Raw genomic sequence first — 18,906 nt, 5'->3', positions numbered from 1 at the left:
TATCATCAAGGTGGGAATCAATTCATGTAGAGGATCTACCTTAAAATTAATTTGTATTCAGCTCCCTTTTTCCTAGGGCAGTATTCTTTAATCGATTCCTCAGTAGTATAAATAGCATAGTGGCAGCTTGCCAGCATTGACCTGACAGTTGAGTCTTACTGGCCAGTTTGCTATTTTGAAATTAAAAATAAATGGGACTGTATCGATCAATATAGAGAATTTTGCCATACAAGAAATCCAGAGGGCAAAATAACCACATGGGACTAGTTACTTTTCAATGTTTTATGCTTAAAATTTAGGAGCCAAGTTAATAAAAATTGAGGGATCTGGGATGCCTGGGTGGCTCAGCCAGTTAAGCGTCTGCCTTTGGCTCAGGTCATGATCCGGGAGTCCTGGGATCAAGTCCCATGTCGGGCTCTCTGCTCAGCAGAGAGGCTGCTTCTCCCTCTCACTCTCCCTCTGTGCTCTCCCTCTCTCTCAAATAAGTAAATAAAATCTAAAAAAAAAAAAAAGGGAAGAAGAAAAATTGAGGGATCTTGTTACACTACATGAAGTGAGAACTTCACGTTCTACAAAGCCAGCATTACCTTGATTCCAAAACCAAAGACCCCACTAAAAAGGAGAATTATAGGCGAATATCCCTGATGAACATGGATGCAGAAGTTCTCAATAAAATACTAGCAAATCAAATTCAACAGTACATTAAAAGAGTTAGTCACCACATTGAAGTAGGATTTATTCCTGGGTTTCAGGGGTGGTTCAGTATTTGTAAGTCAATCAGTGTGATACACGATATTAATAAAAGAAAAGATAACTATATGATCCTGTCAGTAGACGCAGAGAAAGCATTTGACAAAATATAGCATCTTTTCCTGATAAAAATCCTTAACAGTGGGCACCTGGGTGGCTCAGATGTTTGAGCTTCTGCTTTCTGCTGGGGTCATGATCTGCAGGTCCTGGGATCGAGCCCCATGTTAGGCTCCCAGCTCAGCGGGGAGTCTGCTTCTCCTCCTGCCTCTCCCCCTGCTTGTGTTCTCAATCTCCAATGAATACATAAAATCTTAAAAAAAGAAAAAATTCTCAAAAAAGTAGGGATAAAGGTAACATACCTCAACATCATAAAGGCCATATACAAAAGATCCACAGCTAATAGCATCCTCGATGGTGAAAAACAGAGCCTTTCCCCTACGGTCAGGAACAAGACAGGGATATCCACTTTCACCATTACTATTTAACATAGTATTGGAAGTCTTAGCCTCAGCAATCAGACTACAAAAAAATAAAAGAATGCCATCCAGAATGGCAAAGTAGAAGCAAACTTTCACTATTTGCAGACAACATGATACTCTATGTAGAAAACCTGAAAGACTCCACCAAAAAATTGCTAGAACTCATATAGGAATTCATTCAGCAAAGTCACAGGATATAAAATCAATGTGTAGAAATCTGTTGCATTTCTATATGCCAATAACAAAGCAGCAGAAAAATCAAGGAATCAGTCCCATTTGCAATTGCATCAAAAACAGTAAGATACCAAGGAATAAATCTAAAGAAGTAAAAGATCTATACTCTGAAAACTATAAAACACTTATAAAAGAAATTGAGGAGGACACAAAGAAACGGAAAAGCATTCCATGCTCGTGGATTGGAAGAACATTGTCAAAATGTCTAGACTGCCCAGAGCAATCTAGACATTTAATGCAATCCCCATCAAAATACCACCAGCATCTTTCACAGTTAGAGAAAATAATACTAAAATTTATATGGAACCACAAAAGACTCTGAATAGCCAAAGCAATTCTGAAAAAGAAAAACAAAACTGGATGGAGGCATCACAGTTCGGGATTTTAAGTTATATTACAAAACTGCAGTCATGAAGATAGTATAGTACTGGCATAAAAACACACATAGATCAATGGAACAGAATAGAAAACCCAGAAATGCACCCACAACTATATGGTCAACCGATCTTCGACAAAGCGGGAAAGAATAGCCAATGGAAAAAAGACAGTCTCTCCAACAAACGGTGTTGGGAAAACTAGACAACCACATGCAGAAGAACGAAACTGGACCACTTCCTTACATCATACACAAAACTAAATTCAAAATGGATGAAAGACCCAAATGTGAGACGGGAAACCATCAAAATCCTCGAGAACAAAGGCAGAAACCTCTTTGACCTCAGCCATAGCCACTCCTTGCTAGACACATCACCACAGGTAAGGAAACAAAAGCAAGAATGAACTATTGGGACTTCATCAAGATAAAAAGCTTCTGCCCAGCCAAGGAAATAGTCGACAAAACCAAAAGACAACCGACAGAATGGGAGAAGATATTTGCAAATGTCTTATCAGATAAAGGCTTGTATCCAAAATCCATAAAGAACAAACTCAACACCCAAAGAACAAATAACCCAATTAAGAAATGGGCAGAAGACATGATGAGACACTTTCCTAAAAATGATATCCAGATGGCTCACAGACACATGAAAAGATGCCCAACATCACTCATCATCAGGGAAATGCAAATCAAAACCAGATGAGATAACCATCTCACACCCGTCAGGATGGCTAAAATTAACAACACAAGAAACAACAGGTGTTGGCAAGGATGTGGAGAAAGGGAGACCCTCTTGCACTTATTAGTGGGAATGCAAACTGGTGCAGCAATGCTGGAGAATAGTATGGAGGTTCCTCAACAAGTTAAAAATGGAGCTACCCTATGATCCAGCAATTGCAGTACTAGGTATTTACCCAAAGGATACAAAAATATAGATTCGAAGGGATACATGCACCTGGATATTTATAGCAGCATTATCAACAGTAGCCAAACTATGGAGAGAGCCCAAATGTCGACTGATGAATGGATAAAGAAGATGTGGTATATATATACAATGGAATGTTAGCCATCAAAAAGAATGAGGGGCGCCTGGGTGGCTCAGTCGTTAAGCGTCTGCCTTCGGCTCAGGTCATGATCCCGGGGTCCTGGGATCGAGCCCCGCATTGGGCTCCCTGCTCCACGGGAAGCCGCCTTCTCCCTCTCCCACTCCCCCTGCTTGTGTTCCCTCTCACTGTGTCTCTCTCTGTCAAATAAATAAAATCTTAAAAAAAAAAAAAATGAAATCTTGCCGTTTACATTGACATGGATGGAGCTAGAGTGTATTCTAAGTGAAATAAGTCAGAGAAAGACAAATACTGTATGATCTCCTGGAATTTAAAAAACATGAACATATGGGAATGGGGAAGAAAGAGCAAAAGAAGCTATAAAAGACTCAACGGTAGATAACAAGGTTGATGGAGGGAGGTGGGTGGGGGGTGGGTTAGATGGGTGATGGGTATTAAGGAGGGCACTTGTTATGAAGAGCACTGGATGTTGTATGTAAGTGATGAATCACTGACTTATACACCAGAAACCAATATTGCACTGTATGTTAACTACCTAAGATTTAAATTAAAAAAATAACTTAAAATTTTTAAAAATAAAAGTGAATTACCCAAAAATAAAATTAAAAGAAACAATGAGGAGTGCCTGGATGGCTCAGTGAGTTAAGTGTTTATGATCCTGGAGTCCCAGCATCAAGCCCCATGTCAGACTCCCTGCTCACAGGGGAGTCTGCTTCTGCCTCTGCCCCTCCCCCTGCTCCATTTGTCTCTCTCTCCAATAAATAAATAAAATCATTTAAAAAAAGGAAAAGTAACAACAAAGTGAGTGCTTCAGGTTGCCTTTCTAGCTCTTTTTAAAATTAAGCTTAGGGCACCTGGGTGTCTGAGTCCATTAAGTGTCGGACTCTTGGTTTCGGCTCAGGTCATGATCTCCGGATTGTGAGATGGAGCCCCACGTCAGGTTACCTGTTCAGTGGGGAGTCTACTGGAAGATTCCCCCCTCCTCCCAGTCATGCTCTCTCTCTCTCTCTCTCTAAAATAAATCTTTAAAATTAAACCAAGTTTTTATCTCTCTTCAGGTGCAGAGAATGTAGAACGAGTGCTGGTTACTGTTATCCAAGGAGCAGTTGAATATCCAGATCCAATTGCACAGAAGACATGTTTTATCATCCTCTCCAAGTTGGTAGAACTCTGGGGTAAGAGGATTTAAAAAAAAAAATAACAAAAAACTTCATTCCACAACCTGTTTCCTAAGACCCTTAGAGATGGAACCCTAGCTCTAACATAGGAGCTGGGAGTTAACTTTCTCCAGTAATAACTAATTGACTTTCTTTTTATACAAGATGAAAATTTGAATTCTCTTGACAGGAGGTAAAGATGGACCAGTGGGATTTGCTGATTTTGTTTATAAGCACATTGTCCCTGCATGTTTCCTAGCACCTTTAAAACAAACCTTTGACCTGGCAGATGCACAAACAGTGTTGGTAAGCACCTAGGAATCTTTGTTTGCCTTGTGTCCATCTTGTGTATTCTAACTCACAATTTCTTTAATGCCAGGTTGACTATATTAGTCTCATTGCCATTATTTTTTTAAAATTAATTTCAAATTAGGATTCATTTTTAAAAGATTGATGATATTTTCTGGACCTTTTGTAGATTCTTACTGAATCCTGATACTAAAGTTTAAAATACAAAATCCAGTTCCTTCAACTTTAACAGCCTCCAACTCCTCTTTTTCTAGGACCATGAAAGGGTACATGATACAAGCACTCATTAAAACTTGATTGAGTTACTAATTTTCTACTACTTTCATTCTAAACTTTGCGCTTAATGGTTTTTTCTTAACCATGAAGAGTAACTTTTTTTTGCTTGGATGATAGTTTCCCTAGATCCCATTTTCAGAATACTAATGTCAAGCAGTGCCCTTTACTCATTTCCCCAAAACCTAGTACAAACTAGACTTTATGATTTGATATACTGCATTAAGACCGCATTTTTGTATTTTTTCCTTTTTCTATCCAACCCACTTATTCCATATGCCTGTCACTTTCCTTCCTCTGTCCCTTGTTTGGGAGTAATTATTAATGAGCAGTGGCCAGGGAAATAAAGAGACAAGTGGGATCGGTAACCAAAAATTGAGTGTATTAAAATTCTCACACCTGTTTTTCATAGGCTTTATCTGAGTGTGCGGTGACATTGAAAACAATTCATCTCAAACGGGTAAGCCTTGCACTCTGTGCCCTTTCCTTTTCGTTGTAAGTGCAGATTTGTTATGGTTTTAATTGTGTTTGACTTGTCTCATTGGTGTATCTTTTGTAAAAGTTGACTTAGTTCTGTCTTTTTTGGACATGAGGAAGGGGTTGAATGAAAGTAGCAGTACCTATTACTGTCCTTTCTGTTTGGGATAACAAGAAGTTTAAAATGTTTTATTTTGGTTTGACAAAGAATGCGAAAAATTATAAAAAGATCTACATTTCATGACTCAGTTGGCTCTTCACAGCCAGATTTCCCCAAATTCTTAATATTATAAATGGTTAGAGTGCTTCACTACTTTAGAATGTTTTGTTCTCCTTGTCAGTCTAATCATTTGCAAAATTGTAAGTGATCCTGGGCTGAATCCAGCTGGTGAGTTGTTTACCTTGTACAGTATTTTTTATTTATTTTTTTTTTTTAAAGATTTTATTTATTTGAGAGAGAGAGAGAGAGCACATAAGAGGAGGGAGGGTCAGAGGGAGAAGCAGACTCCCCACTGAGCAGGGAGCCCGATGCGGGACTTGATCCTGGAACTCCAGGATCATGACCTGAGCCGAAGGCAGTCGCTTAACCAACTGAGCCACCCAGGCGCCCTTGTATAATATTTTTTAGTAACATGAATTTGATTGTGAACATTTAAAAATCAGGTACTGGGTCACCGGGCTGGCTCAGTCAGTGGAGCATACAACTCTTGATTTCAGGATTGTGAGTTTGAGCCCCATGTTGGGCATGGAGCCTACTTAAAAAAATAATAAAATTTTAAAAATAAAAATCAGGTACTTTTTTTAAAAAAGAAAAATTCCTATCTCCAGCTTCTCTCAAAGCCAGGATGCCAACAAAGGACTCGCATTCCCACAGAGCAGCTTGCTCCCACCCCCCAAAAAAGTATTCACCAGTCTCCATGCAGTCCACTCCCTCATTTGAACTTGAGTTTTGATACTGATACAGATTTGAAGGGTTTTATGTCTACCATGCCAGGGTGAAGAGTATGTGGGGACTGGTAGGGGAGAGGAGGGCAGCAGGGGAACTGTATAAAGATGAATTAAGTTTAAAAGTCCCCCAATATTTTTTTTTTTAATTTTATTTTTTTATAAACATTTGTGTCAAGGGCTGACTTTCAATAGATCGCAGCAAGGGAGCTGCTAGTCCCCCAATATTTTTAGGGCTTAGAATCGGGACACAATGTGTAAATAACTCAATGTGTTAAGTACTTGAATAGAGATACATTAAATCTATCTATATTAAATGTAATATTGTGAGACTAAAGATGAGCAAGCAATTTTGCCTATGTTGGCAATCTAAGAAAGCCATAGGAAAGAAGTGGTTTTGGTTTTTGATAGGCCTTAGGACACATGTAGATTCATTGGACTGACAAGAGGAGCTGTCATTCTGGGCAAAGTTAAGCAGATATATGAAGATAGAGCAGATGTTGCCTTCTGGATTTGATAGAAAATAATAGAATTGTCCTGTTTAGCTGAAGTAGGGAGGTAGAAGTAATAACTAAAAAGTAAAATAGGATTAGGTAGTAAAAAGCCTTATGTTATATATGAAAAGTTGGGAAGTCAGTGGGCACTAGGGTTATATTTAGGATAACTTGGAAGCATATTCAGAGAGCAGTTTGGAATATGGGTCTGAAGCAATTAGAACTAAATACTGATTTTGGAGTCCACAGTGTGTAGTCAAGGTGAAGTGGTAGGAATGAATGAGACTTTCTAAGACCAGAATAGAAAAAACTCTGGCTAAAGCAAGAGTCAAGAGAAAGCTAGAAGTAGAACCAAGAGGTACGAATGCTAAGAGAAAAGACTCATAAGAGAGGATGCTAGAAAGTGAAGGAGGGGGCCGCCTGGCTGGCTTAGTAGAGCATGCAACTCTTGATATTGGGGTCGTGAGTTCAAGCCCCACATTGGGCATAGGGCTTACTTTAAAAAAAAAGAGAGAGGGAGAGAGAAAAGGTGAGAAATCAACTATACTTTAAATAAATAACTTACAGGGCGCCTGAGTGGCTCAGTTGGTTAAGCGACTGCCTTCGGCTCAGGTCATGATCCCGGAGTTCCGGGATCGAGTCCCGCATCGGGCTACCTGCTCAGCAAGGAGCCTGCTTCTACCCTTCCCCCCTCTTATGTACTCTCTCTCTCTCATTCTCACTCTCTCAAATAAATAAATAAATCTTTAAAAAAATAATAAGTAACTTACATTTTGCAGTGAAATGCAGCAAAAACAAAACAAAACAAAAAATCCCAAAATGTGAGAAGGAATGTAGAACAGATCTGAGAAGCTTTCACAAACAGTGCATTGTTAGTTCCTCTGAATTAGGAATAGCTTTCCTTTGAGAGGGCATTAAAGTATGCCATAGGCCCATTGGGTTAGAGGGGCAGGGGCCAGGGTGGAAGGAGAAACATGAATTCTTTGATTCAGGAGTATTATTAAACAGGAAATTCAAGTGTTAAGGCAGGGAAAAGTGCATTGAGGAGAGATGGATTGATTTTTTTGATGATGATTTCATTTTGATAACTTACTTTCAGTTGGACCAGGGTTGGAGTCATCAACATATTAAAATCTTTAAATCAGATTCAGGTTTGAAAGTGAGGAGTGTGTGTGTGTGTGTATGTATGAAGTCCTGGATTCATTACATTTGCTTCAGGCCACCCTCTCAAACACAGTGCTATAAGAAAACCATTTTCAAATTGTATCCTAAGTTCCTTTGCAGCTTCTGAGAAGGGGCAGGGGTTTGGGATTAGTTTGTAGAACACCTCTGCCTTCCCTCCACTAAGTTTACTAAAAAAAGAAACAAAAACAGAACACTATTGTAATTTTTAGCATCTAGAAGTGCTAAAAGATGGCAGAGAAGAGCAATGGTTTTAGAAATCAGGTGACCTGCTTTTCAGTACAGATGAAATCAACAGCACACTGGACTGGGCAAATCACCCTATCTTTCTTGGTCTTGGTTTCCTCATTTGGCTGCTTAATTCCTGTTCCATGATGGTCGAACAGGAAAAAGGGAGGTGTACTTTTATTGCTGTTATCTCTTAACATATCATTTTGTTATTTTTTGCTTGTATTTTAGTTTCTCAGGATGGTTACTACCCTAGCACTTGCCCAGAGGCTTCCCCTCATGTACCCACAGACACCATATAATCCACCCGGGGGTAGATTGAAAAAGAGCACCTCTGTTTGCTGTCTTCTTTCAGTGCTTGGAAGACTCTGGCATTGTTACTTCCCTGATTTGGAAGAATATTTTTTTAATCTTCACTATATAATGCTAAGTAATGTTAACATGTAATGAATGCTAAACACTATTCTAAAAGCTTTCTATTTCTTAACTCATCCACTCTTCACAGTAACTCCATTTTTCAGATGGGGGAACTCAGGCTCAGAGAGATTAAGTAACCTGCTCAAGTTACCAGAAATTTATCAGAGCCAGGCCTCAAACCAAAGCAGTCTGGCTCCAGACTATATTCTTTTTTTTTCCTAAGATTTTAATTATTTATTTGACACAGACACAGCAGGACAGGGAACACAAGCAGGGAGAGCGACAGGGAGAGGGAGAAGCAGGCCTCCCACCGAGCAGGGAGCCCAATACAGGGCTCAATCCCAGGACCCTGTGATCATGACCTGAGCCGAAGGCAGACGCTTTACGACTGAGCCACCCAGGCGCCCCTCCAGACTAATTCTTAATCACAATACCATATTGTGTTTGATGTATACATGTGTCATTCTAATTTCTTTTTATGCATTATTAATATCAAGAAAATAATTCAGTTATAATTATCTTTTGATTTTCAGGGCCCAGAATGTGTTCAGTATCTTCAACAGGAATACCTGCCTTCCTTGCAAGTAGCTCCAGAAATAATTCAGGTAAGAGCTGTCAGAGCAGATATTTTTCTTAATTTAATTAAAGAAATAGGACTATGTAGTTCAATCTAAATTTTGATTCAACAAAGTTAAACTGAAAAAAAAAAAAAAAAGAAAAAGTTAAACTGCATTCAACTTGATGTTTTACTATATACAGGATCACAGAGTTCAAACTTCAGGGGTATATGAAATTGAATGGGAGAAAATTACATTTTTATTTTCACTAACCTTTAACCAAAAATTTAATTTCCTACCATTATGTGCGTGACAAATCACAAAGCACAGTAGCATTCGCATTGCCTGAGACTTTGTCACCAGTAGAAATCACAGATGTTTTTGTGTCACATTAGTTATTTCAGGGATCTCACAATATTGTTTATACTTCAAGATACTGAAATTGTGAGTTCTTAAGATACACCACTAGACCTTGTTATCCAAGTCAGTAAGTCTTATTATTCTAGCACATATCAAAAATATTTTTTGATAACCGTAAGCCATTATAATTAGTTTTCTTTGTAATCCCGTGTATTATAAATTTTTAAAAATGGAGGTGCCTCGGTGGCTCAGTCAGTTGGGCATCTGCCTTCAGTTCTGGTCGTGATCTCAGGGTCCTGGGATCCAGCCCCGCATTGGGCTCCCTCCTCGGGGAGTCTGCTTCTCCCTCTGCCTCTCACCCTGCTCTCTCTCTTTCTCTCAAATAAGTAAAATCTTTAAAATAATAATAATAGATTTTTTTAAATATTTTATTTATTTATTTGACAGAGAGAGAGAGAGTGAACACAAGCAGGGGAAGTGGGAGAGGGAGAAAGATAATTAAAGATTTAATTATTTATTTGACACAGACACAGCGAGACAGGGAACACAAGCAGGGAGATCGCTTTCCAGATACTTCATAACATAGTTTCAGATTTAAATCTTTAAATCTAATAATTAAAATCTTAGGAAAAAAAAATATATAGTCTGGAGCCGGACTGCTTTGGTTTGAGGCCTGGCTCTGGTAAATTTCTGGTAAATTGAGCAGGTTACTTAATCTCTCTGAGCCTGAGTTCCCCCATCTGAAAAATGGAGTTACTGTGAGGAGTGGATGAGTTAAGAAGCAGGCTTTCCGCCGAGCAGGGAGCCTGATGCGGGGCTCGATCCCAGGACCCTGGGACCATGACCCGAGCCAAAGGCAGACGCTTAACAACTGAGCCACCCAGGCACCCCAATAACAATAGATTTAAAAAAAATTCTAAAAGAAGTCCAGTAGGCTCCCCCAGACTGCCAAAGGGCACCACAACACACAAACCTGTGAAGATTGGTGCTAGGTAGTTTATTTTACATATGCCAAGCTTATCAATGCTTAATTTTTAAATCTGAAACTATGTTGTGAAGTATCTGGAAACCGATGTTACATTTTACACTATTGCAGAGTAATTTTTTTAATGGCATTCAGTGATTTTCTTGGTGTGTAGTTACCCAGACTTGTCCAATAGCACATAGATCTAATTGAGATATCAGAGATGTTTTGTTGTTGTTGTTATTTTAAGATTTTATTTATTTGACAGAGAACAAGCACAAGTAGGGGGAGCCCAATGGAGGGCTCAATCTCAGGACCCTGGGATCATGACCTAGCCTAAGGCAGACACTTAACAACTGAACCACCCAGGCACCCCTTAAAGTTTTTTTTTTTTTAAATCAAGGTTTCCATGTTACTTTTTTTTTTTAACTTTTTTTATTTATTTATTCATGAGAGACAGAGAGAGAGAGAAGCAGAGGGAGAAGCAGGCTCCCAAGGAGCGGGGAGCCTGATGCAGGACTCGATCCCAGGACCCTGGGATCATGACCTGAGCCGAAGGCAGACGCTTAACCATCTGAGCCACCCAGGCGCCCCACCCCTTAAAGTTTTGATTACAAATCTCTCCATCAGATTCTAAGAATTGTTTCTTCACCAACAGTGTTTTAAAAAAGTTTTTATAATGCTATTTTATGAGAGACATTGAAAAAATTGGATGAAAACTAGGATAGATCTTGCATAAGAGTGATCATAAAACTCATTTTTAATGAATTTATGATCTCTTATTTCATGACATACCATCTTTAACTTTAAAGGTATTAATGGATTTTCTCAGCTTTAATTTGTTACATAAGTAATGTTTTAATGAAAGCAGTAAGTTACTAATTACATGAGCTTAATGCCCATCAAAAATAGAAATATACCAGATTGCTAAGTAAAGCAAAATTATATTTCTGTCTAATAATTTGATTATAAAAAATAAGCATCCCCAGTTTTCCCTTTTTCATATGCCTTCTGACAACACTTTGCAGAATTCTGTTAGAGAGACTTAACCTCTTTTTCTTTTGGTCAAGCTCTGCTCAGTTACCACTCTTACTAGGTGAGAACAGTCAGAGCAATGTAGTTTTTGTCCCATTCTCCCTTCTCAGGCGTGAGTCAACCTTGTTTAGGAGAGCCATGTTCTCAAAAGTGAAAGCAGTCTATATCTGACAAGTATTACATTTGAAAATGCCATAGAACTTTTTTTGGTGAGGAACTGTTCTAGGTGACTTTGATAAGTCATCATACTACTACTGTAGATTTAAAGCAACTTAAATGTCTTTTGACAGATGAATGGATAAGTAAGATGTAGTATATACATACAGTGGGATATTATTCAACCTTAAAGGACATCCTGTCACATGTACAACATGAATGAACCTTGAGGACATTATGCTAAGTGAAATAAGCCAGTCACAAAAAGAGAAATGCTGCATAACTCCACCTATATGAAGTATCTAAAGTAGTCCAACCCTTAGGAACAGAAAGTAGAATGGTGGTGGCCAGGGGTGTTGGGGAAGGGAAATGGGGGAATTGATGTTCAATGGGTATAGTTCCAATTTTACAAGATGAAAAGTTCTAGAGATCTGTTGCACAACAGATCATATAGTTAATGGTAATGCACCGTACATACAAAAATGGTGGTTAAGGTGGTCAGTTATATGGGGTTTTTTTAAACATAATTCAAAAAAGAAAACTGTGGATTTGAATTACCGTGAATTTAATACAATTAGATTCATTCTCTTTCCTCCTATCTTGGCCCCTCAGGAGTTTTGTCAAGCGCTTCAGCAGCCTGATGCTAAAGTTTTTAAAAATTACTTAAAGGTAGGTATTTGGAAAACTTACATATCTTCGTACAACTAGGTAATATTTTAGAGCAGAGAGAGAACACATATTACAGGATACTATGTCATACTGTAGTCTTACCAATTATTACTTATTTGGGGATATCTTCTAAAACCTGCTTCTAAAAAATCTATAGTTTTAGATGTTATACTTCAGAGTTTTCTATAAAGCCCCTTTCAACTGAGTTCTTAGAAAAGATCATAAAAAGTGAGATAAGCACAGTGTGTACATGCTTGAACATACTATGAAAATGCCAGTTTCCTTTTACAGTTTGTGATATAATTAAATAGGAACTACAGGATTGAGACAAGTAATGTTTAAGAACATGTGCCCATATTGAATTGAAAGAAAGGAGCTAAAAATATGAAAACGGAAGTATGAATTACTTGGTTATATCCTATTTTTGAAACTTCTGAAGAAAGAATCCTCAGATTTGGCAGTCAAGGCTCTTTTTACATTCGTAAATTGAATTTTTTTCTTTTAAAGATTTTATTATTTATTTAAGAGAGAGAGAGCACAGGGGGGAGGAGCAGAGTGGGAGGGGAAAAAATCTTCACCAGCTCCACACTGAGTGTGGAGCCTGATGCAGGGTTGATCTCACAGCCCTGAGACCCTGACCTGAGCCGAAACCAAGACTGAGCCACCCAGGCGCCCCATAAATTCAGTGAATTGTTTTAAAAATTCTCAGAGTTGACAAGAAGTACCAAGTGTTTATTTGGTATTCATATTTACAATTTAAAATCTTGCTCTTACCCAGTAATGAATGACCCAGCCAGTCATTCATTACTCCATGATGGCTTTTTATGTAACAGGTACTATGCTAATTGCTGCAGATAACCATACAAGTTACTTTTCTTGCCTGTAAAGAGCTTGTGTTCTGGAAATAAAATTGCAGTGTGACAAGATAAAGAACTGTTCTTTGTTTCTATTACAACTTCATTCAACAAATCTGAGGACAAAACACTATGCTAAATATCTTGGTAGCAAGTGACTTAATGAATGACTACCTGGTTCTTTTGTCCAAGGCATTCAATAAAATTCATAAGGCAGGGCCTTTGCTGAGGAAATAAGTGTTTCATCCTTTGACTTTGCTTCTATAACAACTTTCCTTGTCAGTTTTTTCCCCTGAGTACTAGTTTGTCAGCTTAAACTGAAGGGAGTTTGTGAGAAGAATATTAGAAGTTACTGTTTATCATTGGGAACCCTCCCCACTCCCATTTTCCTATAAAAGCAAAGTGCCTATGTAGGTAACAGTCTGCTTAATAACTGATCCAACTGGGTGAAAGGACTCACAAAAATTGTAACTCTTAAAGGTATCTGTAACAGCAGATCCAGGTACAGTGTAGCAGGCTCGTGCTCCAAACATAGTAATTCATCCAACTGCATTTATAAAAAGTCTTCCTCCAAGCCCAACTTTTTTTCAGTGCAAGCATTATGTCCAGGATAGCACTCTTCTTGTTGGGAAAAGTGAAGTTCCTTCTTTTGTGCCTACTCTTTTTAGACGTGATTGATCCTTAGATCTTGCAGATTCTCTTCTCACTCTCAACTTCCTCTCTGTCTCCACTGCTGCTACTCTGGTGTGGATTTGGGTTCTCAGGCCAATATTCCTTCTCTTGTAGCCAAGCTGAGCTGTTTGAGAACCCTGAACAGTCCTCTGAAATTCATTCCCCTTATACTCTTCATAAACCTATATTGTTGGCTAAAAATAAGTTCATGTTTCTCAGTTTGACATTCAGGGCTTTTTTTTTTTTTCTCCCACATTCTGATCTCAGACCGTCTCTGGTTTCTCTTGCTGGAAGTCTTTGCTATTCTTGCTGTTCTTCAAAAATTCTGCTTTATTAGCAACCCTCTTCTTTTATGAATTCGACCCATTCTTTTCGGTTTGCCTCAAGCATGGCCTTTTTTAAGGCTTTGTTTGCTCATATAGTGATCATTCTTCTCTTCACTTAGTTAATAGTTTGTTAAATGAATGCCTGATCTACTAGGTGCTGGGGATACAATGATGAATACAGTCCTTCATGAGTTTATGGCCAGTAGATTTTCTAGTGCTCACTTAATATGTACCTAACTATGGGGGCACCTGGCTGGCTTAATTCAGATTCGTGAGTTCGTGCTGCCCCACATTGGGTGCAGAAATTACTTAAAAATAAAATCTTTACTTAAAAAAAAAAAAAAAACATTTACCTAACTGTGGAGGGTAGTATGCAATATTGGACCAGTCACCAGCACAACCTCTAGCCTATTCATTCATAGTCTCAAATGTTGAATTGCAAGTATTTTTTTTATAATCAAATAGTAAATTCCTTAAGGGATAACAGCTGCTAGCTTTAGCTTTGATTTATTTCTTCCTCAAAATTTAATTTCCCAATATTAGCTGTGACAGTGTGCCAATCAGAAAAGGTATAAAGAGCATGTTTTCCTCTAACCACTTGAATTCTCATCACATTAGAGTTAATAACCATATTTTCACTAGTTTCCCAACTAATGTCAACATAAGTTATCTCTAGGTTTGATTAAATTGTCCAGAAAAGAAAGTTCTTGAACCATGTGTGGATTTATGTAATATGTGAAATGTTCTAAATACTGATTATATTTTAAAAAAGAGTGACTAGCACTTACTGACTTAGAGCCATTCTTCAGGTAAAAGGTGATATCTTTTGACATCAGTACTAATTGTACTAATATTTTATTTACAGGTATTCTTCCAGAGAGCAAAGCCCTAAGGACTGGATCTCCCTGTGCCTACTTTATGATCAGGAATTCCAGTTAATTTATAAAGAAGCAGTTTTGTGTGCCATTCACACTGGTTTTTTTTAACATTGCTTTAAGCTTATTGCAGTATATGTATTGGGATTTTTCTGTAAAATGGGTGTAATTTTCTCTGAATACAGGTATGTGACAACAAAAGAAGTTGCTTGCATGCCAGTTCAAACTGTTCTATATAAAAATGCTGTTAAAAGATACAGCACGGTTATCCTAGTACCTTTTTTTTTTTTTACTTGAAACGTTAAATCCTTTATAAAGACCATAGCAGGAAAACAGTGTACTTTTTTTCAATTGCTAAATATAAAATGTTGGAAAATTTTAATTTTCTTTTACATGTGCCGTCTCAAAATATGGAGGGAATATAATAAATCAAAACTAATTTTTTGTAGATAGCCATTACATTTCTTTAAACTTTTCGATGCCAATGTGTGTTCTACAAAAGAGAATGGTTTCATAAATTAACTGATTTAAGAGTAGGTACCAGTGTTATACACTTTTTATAAAAAAATAAAAATAAATTTTACGTAGTGAAATCTAAGTTTTTTTGGCATTATTATAAATAGTTTTATTTTCTCATCTCTCCCTAATTTCCCATTTAAAGAATTGCACATAGAAGCTTATAGATGATTTATCTATGCTCCCAAAAGGTTACATGCAACTTAGTTCTCCAGTTCTTTTTAAAAAAGCCTATTTCAATCTAGTGTTAGAATTTAAAATCCACTTTTTCCCTCTTTTATTGGATTTACTTAGGACACTATACCTATGTGTTAATGATGCTTACAAGTAGCTGCCCATTTAGTTTCTAGAAGTACTTTTCCCCATTTTTATTCACAACTCTACAAGAAAAGCAAGAGGAAAAATAATAGTATCAGTAAGTATATAAGAAATTAAGAGAGGAGGGATAAACTGAACAGCAGAATTAAATTGCTACAGTCATTGGGGAGGGTATGTGTTGTAATGAGCACTGGATACTGTATAAGATATGAATCACAGACCTATGCCCCTGAAACAATGCATTCTATGTTAATTGAATTAAGAAAGAAGAAGGAAGAAAGAAAGAAATTACTACAGTCATTTAAGTTTAAATTCTAAAAGCTCAAGTAAGATTTTAGGGGAGGGCTTTTTTTTTTTAACCTTTGGCCCATGTGGTTCCCCTAAAGGTTTCATGATGGGCTTCAGTGGTCTATTTAAACTCCCTAAAACTATTCTAAATTATATACATAAATCTTTTCTGGTGTTAATTCCAGTAGTAATTTTAAACATTTTCCTTACATCATAGAAAAAAAGTACTGAACTAATGGTTAGTTGTTAAAAAAAAAAAAAAAGATGGGTAAAATGTGTATTATGCTTAAATAAAAATGTTAAGAAGAGGTGAGGGGGACTAGGTCCGTTGAATAGAGCATAGGACTCTTGATCTCAGGGTCATGAGTTCAAGCCCCACCTTGGGCATAGAGCTTACTTTTTTTTTTTTAGATTTTTATTTGAGAGAGAGAGCATGAGCAGGGGGAGGGGCAGCAGGAGAGGGACAAGCAGACCCTGCTGAGCACAGGGCCTGATATGGGGCTGGATCCCAGGACGCTGAGATCATGACCTGAGCCACCCAGGCACCCCCATAGAGCTTACTTAAAAAAAAAAAAAATACCTGGGTGGTTCAGTTGGTTAAGCATCCTACTCTTTGATTTCGGCTCAGGTCATGATCTCAGGGTGGTGGGATCGAGTTCCACGTGAGGCTCTGCGCTAAGTGTAGAGCCTGCTTAAGATTCTCTCTCCCTCTCCCTCACCCCCCACCCCTGCTTGCTCACAAGTGTTCTCTCTCTAAAGAAAAATAAAATGGGTATGTGAAAGTTTGAGTGTTTCATTGGTAAGTTTCTCTGTACAGTGGGAAAGATCATTGCATCTAGTGCAATAGCACTTTTTTTTCAAAGTATACTAGCAAGTCAGCATAGTGCCTAAGAGCTAAGACAGGCTGCAGATTTAAGAAGGTTCAGATAACAGTTCTGCTAGTCACTGGCTTTAAGAAATTTAAGTTAAGTAACTTCTCCATACCCATTTCCACATCTGTAAAATGGGGAAATAATGGTAGCTACTTCACCCAAGTTTTTAAGCATGAATAGCTTACTGTAGTACCGGTGGCATGAAGGCTTCTTACTAGCTATGGTCACTGTACTATTAGTTCTGTATATGTAGATGACCCCTCCTTTTTCCCTGTTTAAAGCCCTTCAAGAGATTCGTGTATGGGGCGCCTGGGTGGCTCAGTCGTTAAGCGTCTGCCTTTGGCTCAGGTCATGATCCCGAGATCCTGGGATCGAGCCCCGCGTTGGGTTCCCTGCTCAGCGGGAAGCCTGCTTCTCCCTCTCCCACTCTCTCTGCTTGTGTTCCCTCTCTCACTGTCTCCCTCTCTCTGTCAAATAAATAAAATCTTTAAAAAAAAATTCATGTATGTTCAGAGCCAAGAGAAAACAAGACATGGAAATTAAGTCTGCAATAGAAGATACTTCATGTTCTATGGTCATGTATAATTCCCATCTTTCCCTGAAGTTACCCAGAGCACTTTATTTAGAGAGTACCATAGCAATTAGGAAACTCTGCTTCATCATGAATTACTTACTTGTGTTTAGTTTCCAAAAACAAGCACCCAAATAATTGTCACAAGAGTGACTCTCACCTCTTGACAGGTGAGGTCACTGAGGCAAAAGACAGGGATTTGTGTGATTTGACTATGGAACAACAAGGGTTTTATAATGCCTGGTCTAGTTCTGTGCCAAAGAGTTTATTTAAAGTCTTAAATGTTAATTGGTTCACAAGCAGCTCTATCTTTAAGAAAACACCTGGTATTTCAGTGGTAAATATGTGAATCAAGGCCTTTGGCTCAGCTAATTACATTTTCTCCCATAAAACTTTCGAGCTGTAAGTCTTAACTGTTACCTGGACAGGTCCCCTCCTTGGCATTAGATAACAGGATTGAAATTGGTTGGAATTGTAAGCAGTAAATAGATTTGTTGTTAGAATGGTTCCATCTAACATTGGTTAATTAAATGGTTCCATTTAAACATTGTTCAAAGTCTAATAAAATAACTTCCTTTGTAACAACGCGTTACTGTGGACTTGTTATCTCCATTGTGCATAGGACATAACAGACTTTGGCGGGGGGGGGGGGGGGGGGGAGGTGGACGTGCTTAGAGTCAGTATTTGGTGGGGAGAGTTGGGACTGCAACTCCAGATCGGTTCCATTCAAAAGCCTCTGGTTTCCTATCTCATTCCTGGTCGCTGTAGTTCTCAACTAGGAAGAATTCTTCCTCTTCGTCTGTAAGTTTAGCCCTGAATCAGCCAGTCTGTGACCTCTCACTATGTGACCTCTTACTTTGTTGAGAAAGGCTGCAGTGCAGTTCGTGGGCAGAAGGGATCACTCTAGGAGCAGCTGCTTGAGATCTCGGCGGCACGAATATTTCAGCACCTGATTTCAGTCAAGTTCTCCAATAGTGCCATTTTCCAAAATACCGTGGAAAGAGGGAATTAAGACAACTTTCACTCCTGACTTCCTCACTCCACAACGCCAAAAAATAAATAAAAAGGAATTAAATGAGCTTATTTACATTAAGAATTCCACGTCTGGATTATTCTGAGGCGATCATGGGACTCCACTGCAGCCAACACAGCCTTTAAAACAGTTACAGATCTATCCCTCCAGACTTTGATATTCCCCAGTGACAGCCTCGCACGTGTCCAGCATTCTGCACACCTGAGACTATTAGAATGTTTGCAATCAGGAGTTCAATGTCTGTCTTCCCCACTATCATCGTACGCCGCACCCTGTCGTTGGCTGTCGAGGACGGGGCGGGATTTGCAGTTCTGGGAATCCGAAACTGCTCACTGCGCAGGGCTCCCTAGCTTCACGCTTAGAGTGAGGCAGGGACAGGCAGAGGGTGTGGACCGGGTCGGACTCCAGACAGCCCCCAGTCTCCCCGCCCCCCCGATACAGAGAACCGGGAAGCC

At 38.6% G+C, this 18,906-nt stretch overlaps 1 protein-coding gene across 5 annotated transcripts in view; it reads left to right on the top strand.

Moving 5' to 3' along the window:
• XPOT (exportin for tRNA) overlaps positions 1–15,451 on the top strand; it is a 43,346-nt gene extending 27,895 nt beyond the window's left edge. For 4 of the 5 annotated variants that reach the window (XM_027592223.2, XM_027592225.2, XM_027592224.2 and 1 more), the window contains 6 exons: positions 3,962–4,078; positions 4,251–4,366; positions 5,055–5,102; positions 8,919–8,990; positions 12,070–12,126; positions 14,844–15,450. In XM_027592223.2, coding sequence (XP_027448024.1) covers positions 3,962–4,078; positions 4,251–4,366; positions 5,055–5,102; positions 8,919–8,990; positions 12,070–12,126; positions 14,844–14,870 — 437 coding nt within the window. In that variant the 3' untranslated portion in view covers positions 14,871–15,450. Of the gene's footprint in view, positions 1–3,961; positions 4,079–4,250; positions 4,367–5,054; positions 5,103–8,918; positions 8,991–12,069; positions 12,127–14,843 lie in introns of all 5 variants that reach the window. The other variant, XM_027592222.2, reaches the window with a different exon arrangement.
• Positions 15,452–18,906: the final 3,455 nt, after the last annotated feature.

The sequence above is a fragment of the Zalophus californianus genome, chromosome 9, assembly GCF_009762305.2.
Source record: "Zalophus californianus isolate mZalCal1 chromosome 9, mZalCal1.pri.v2, whole genome shotgun sequence".
In the NCBI taxonomy this organism is placed as follows: Eukaryota; Metazoa; Chordata; class Mammalia; order Carnivora; family Otariidae; genus Zalophus; species Zalophus californianus.
The sequence above is the reverse complement of the archived record's forward strand: the minus strand, read 5'-3'. Positions and strand labels throughout refer to the sequence as shown.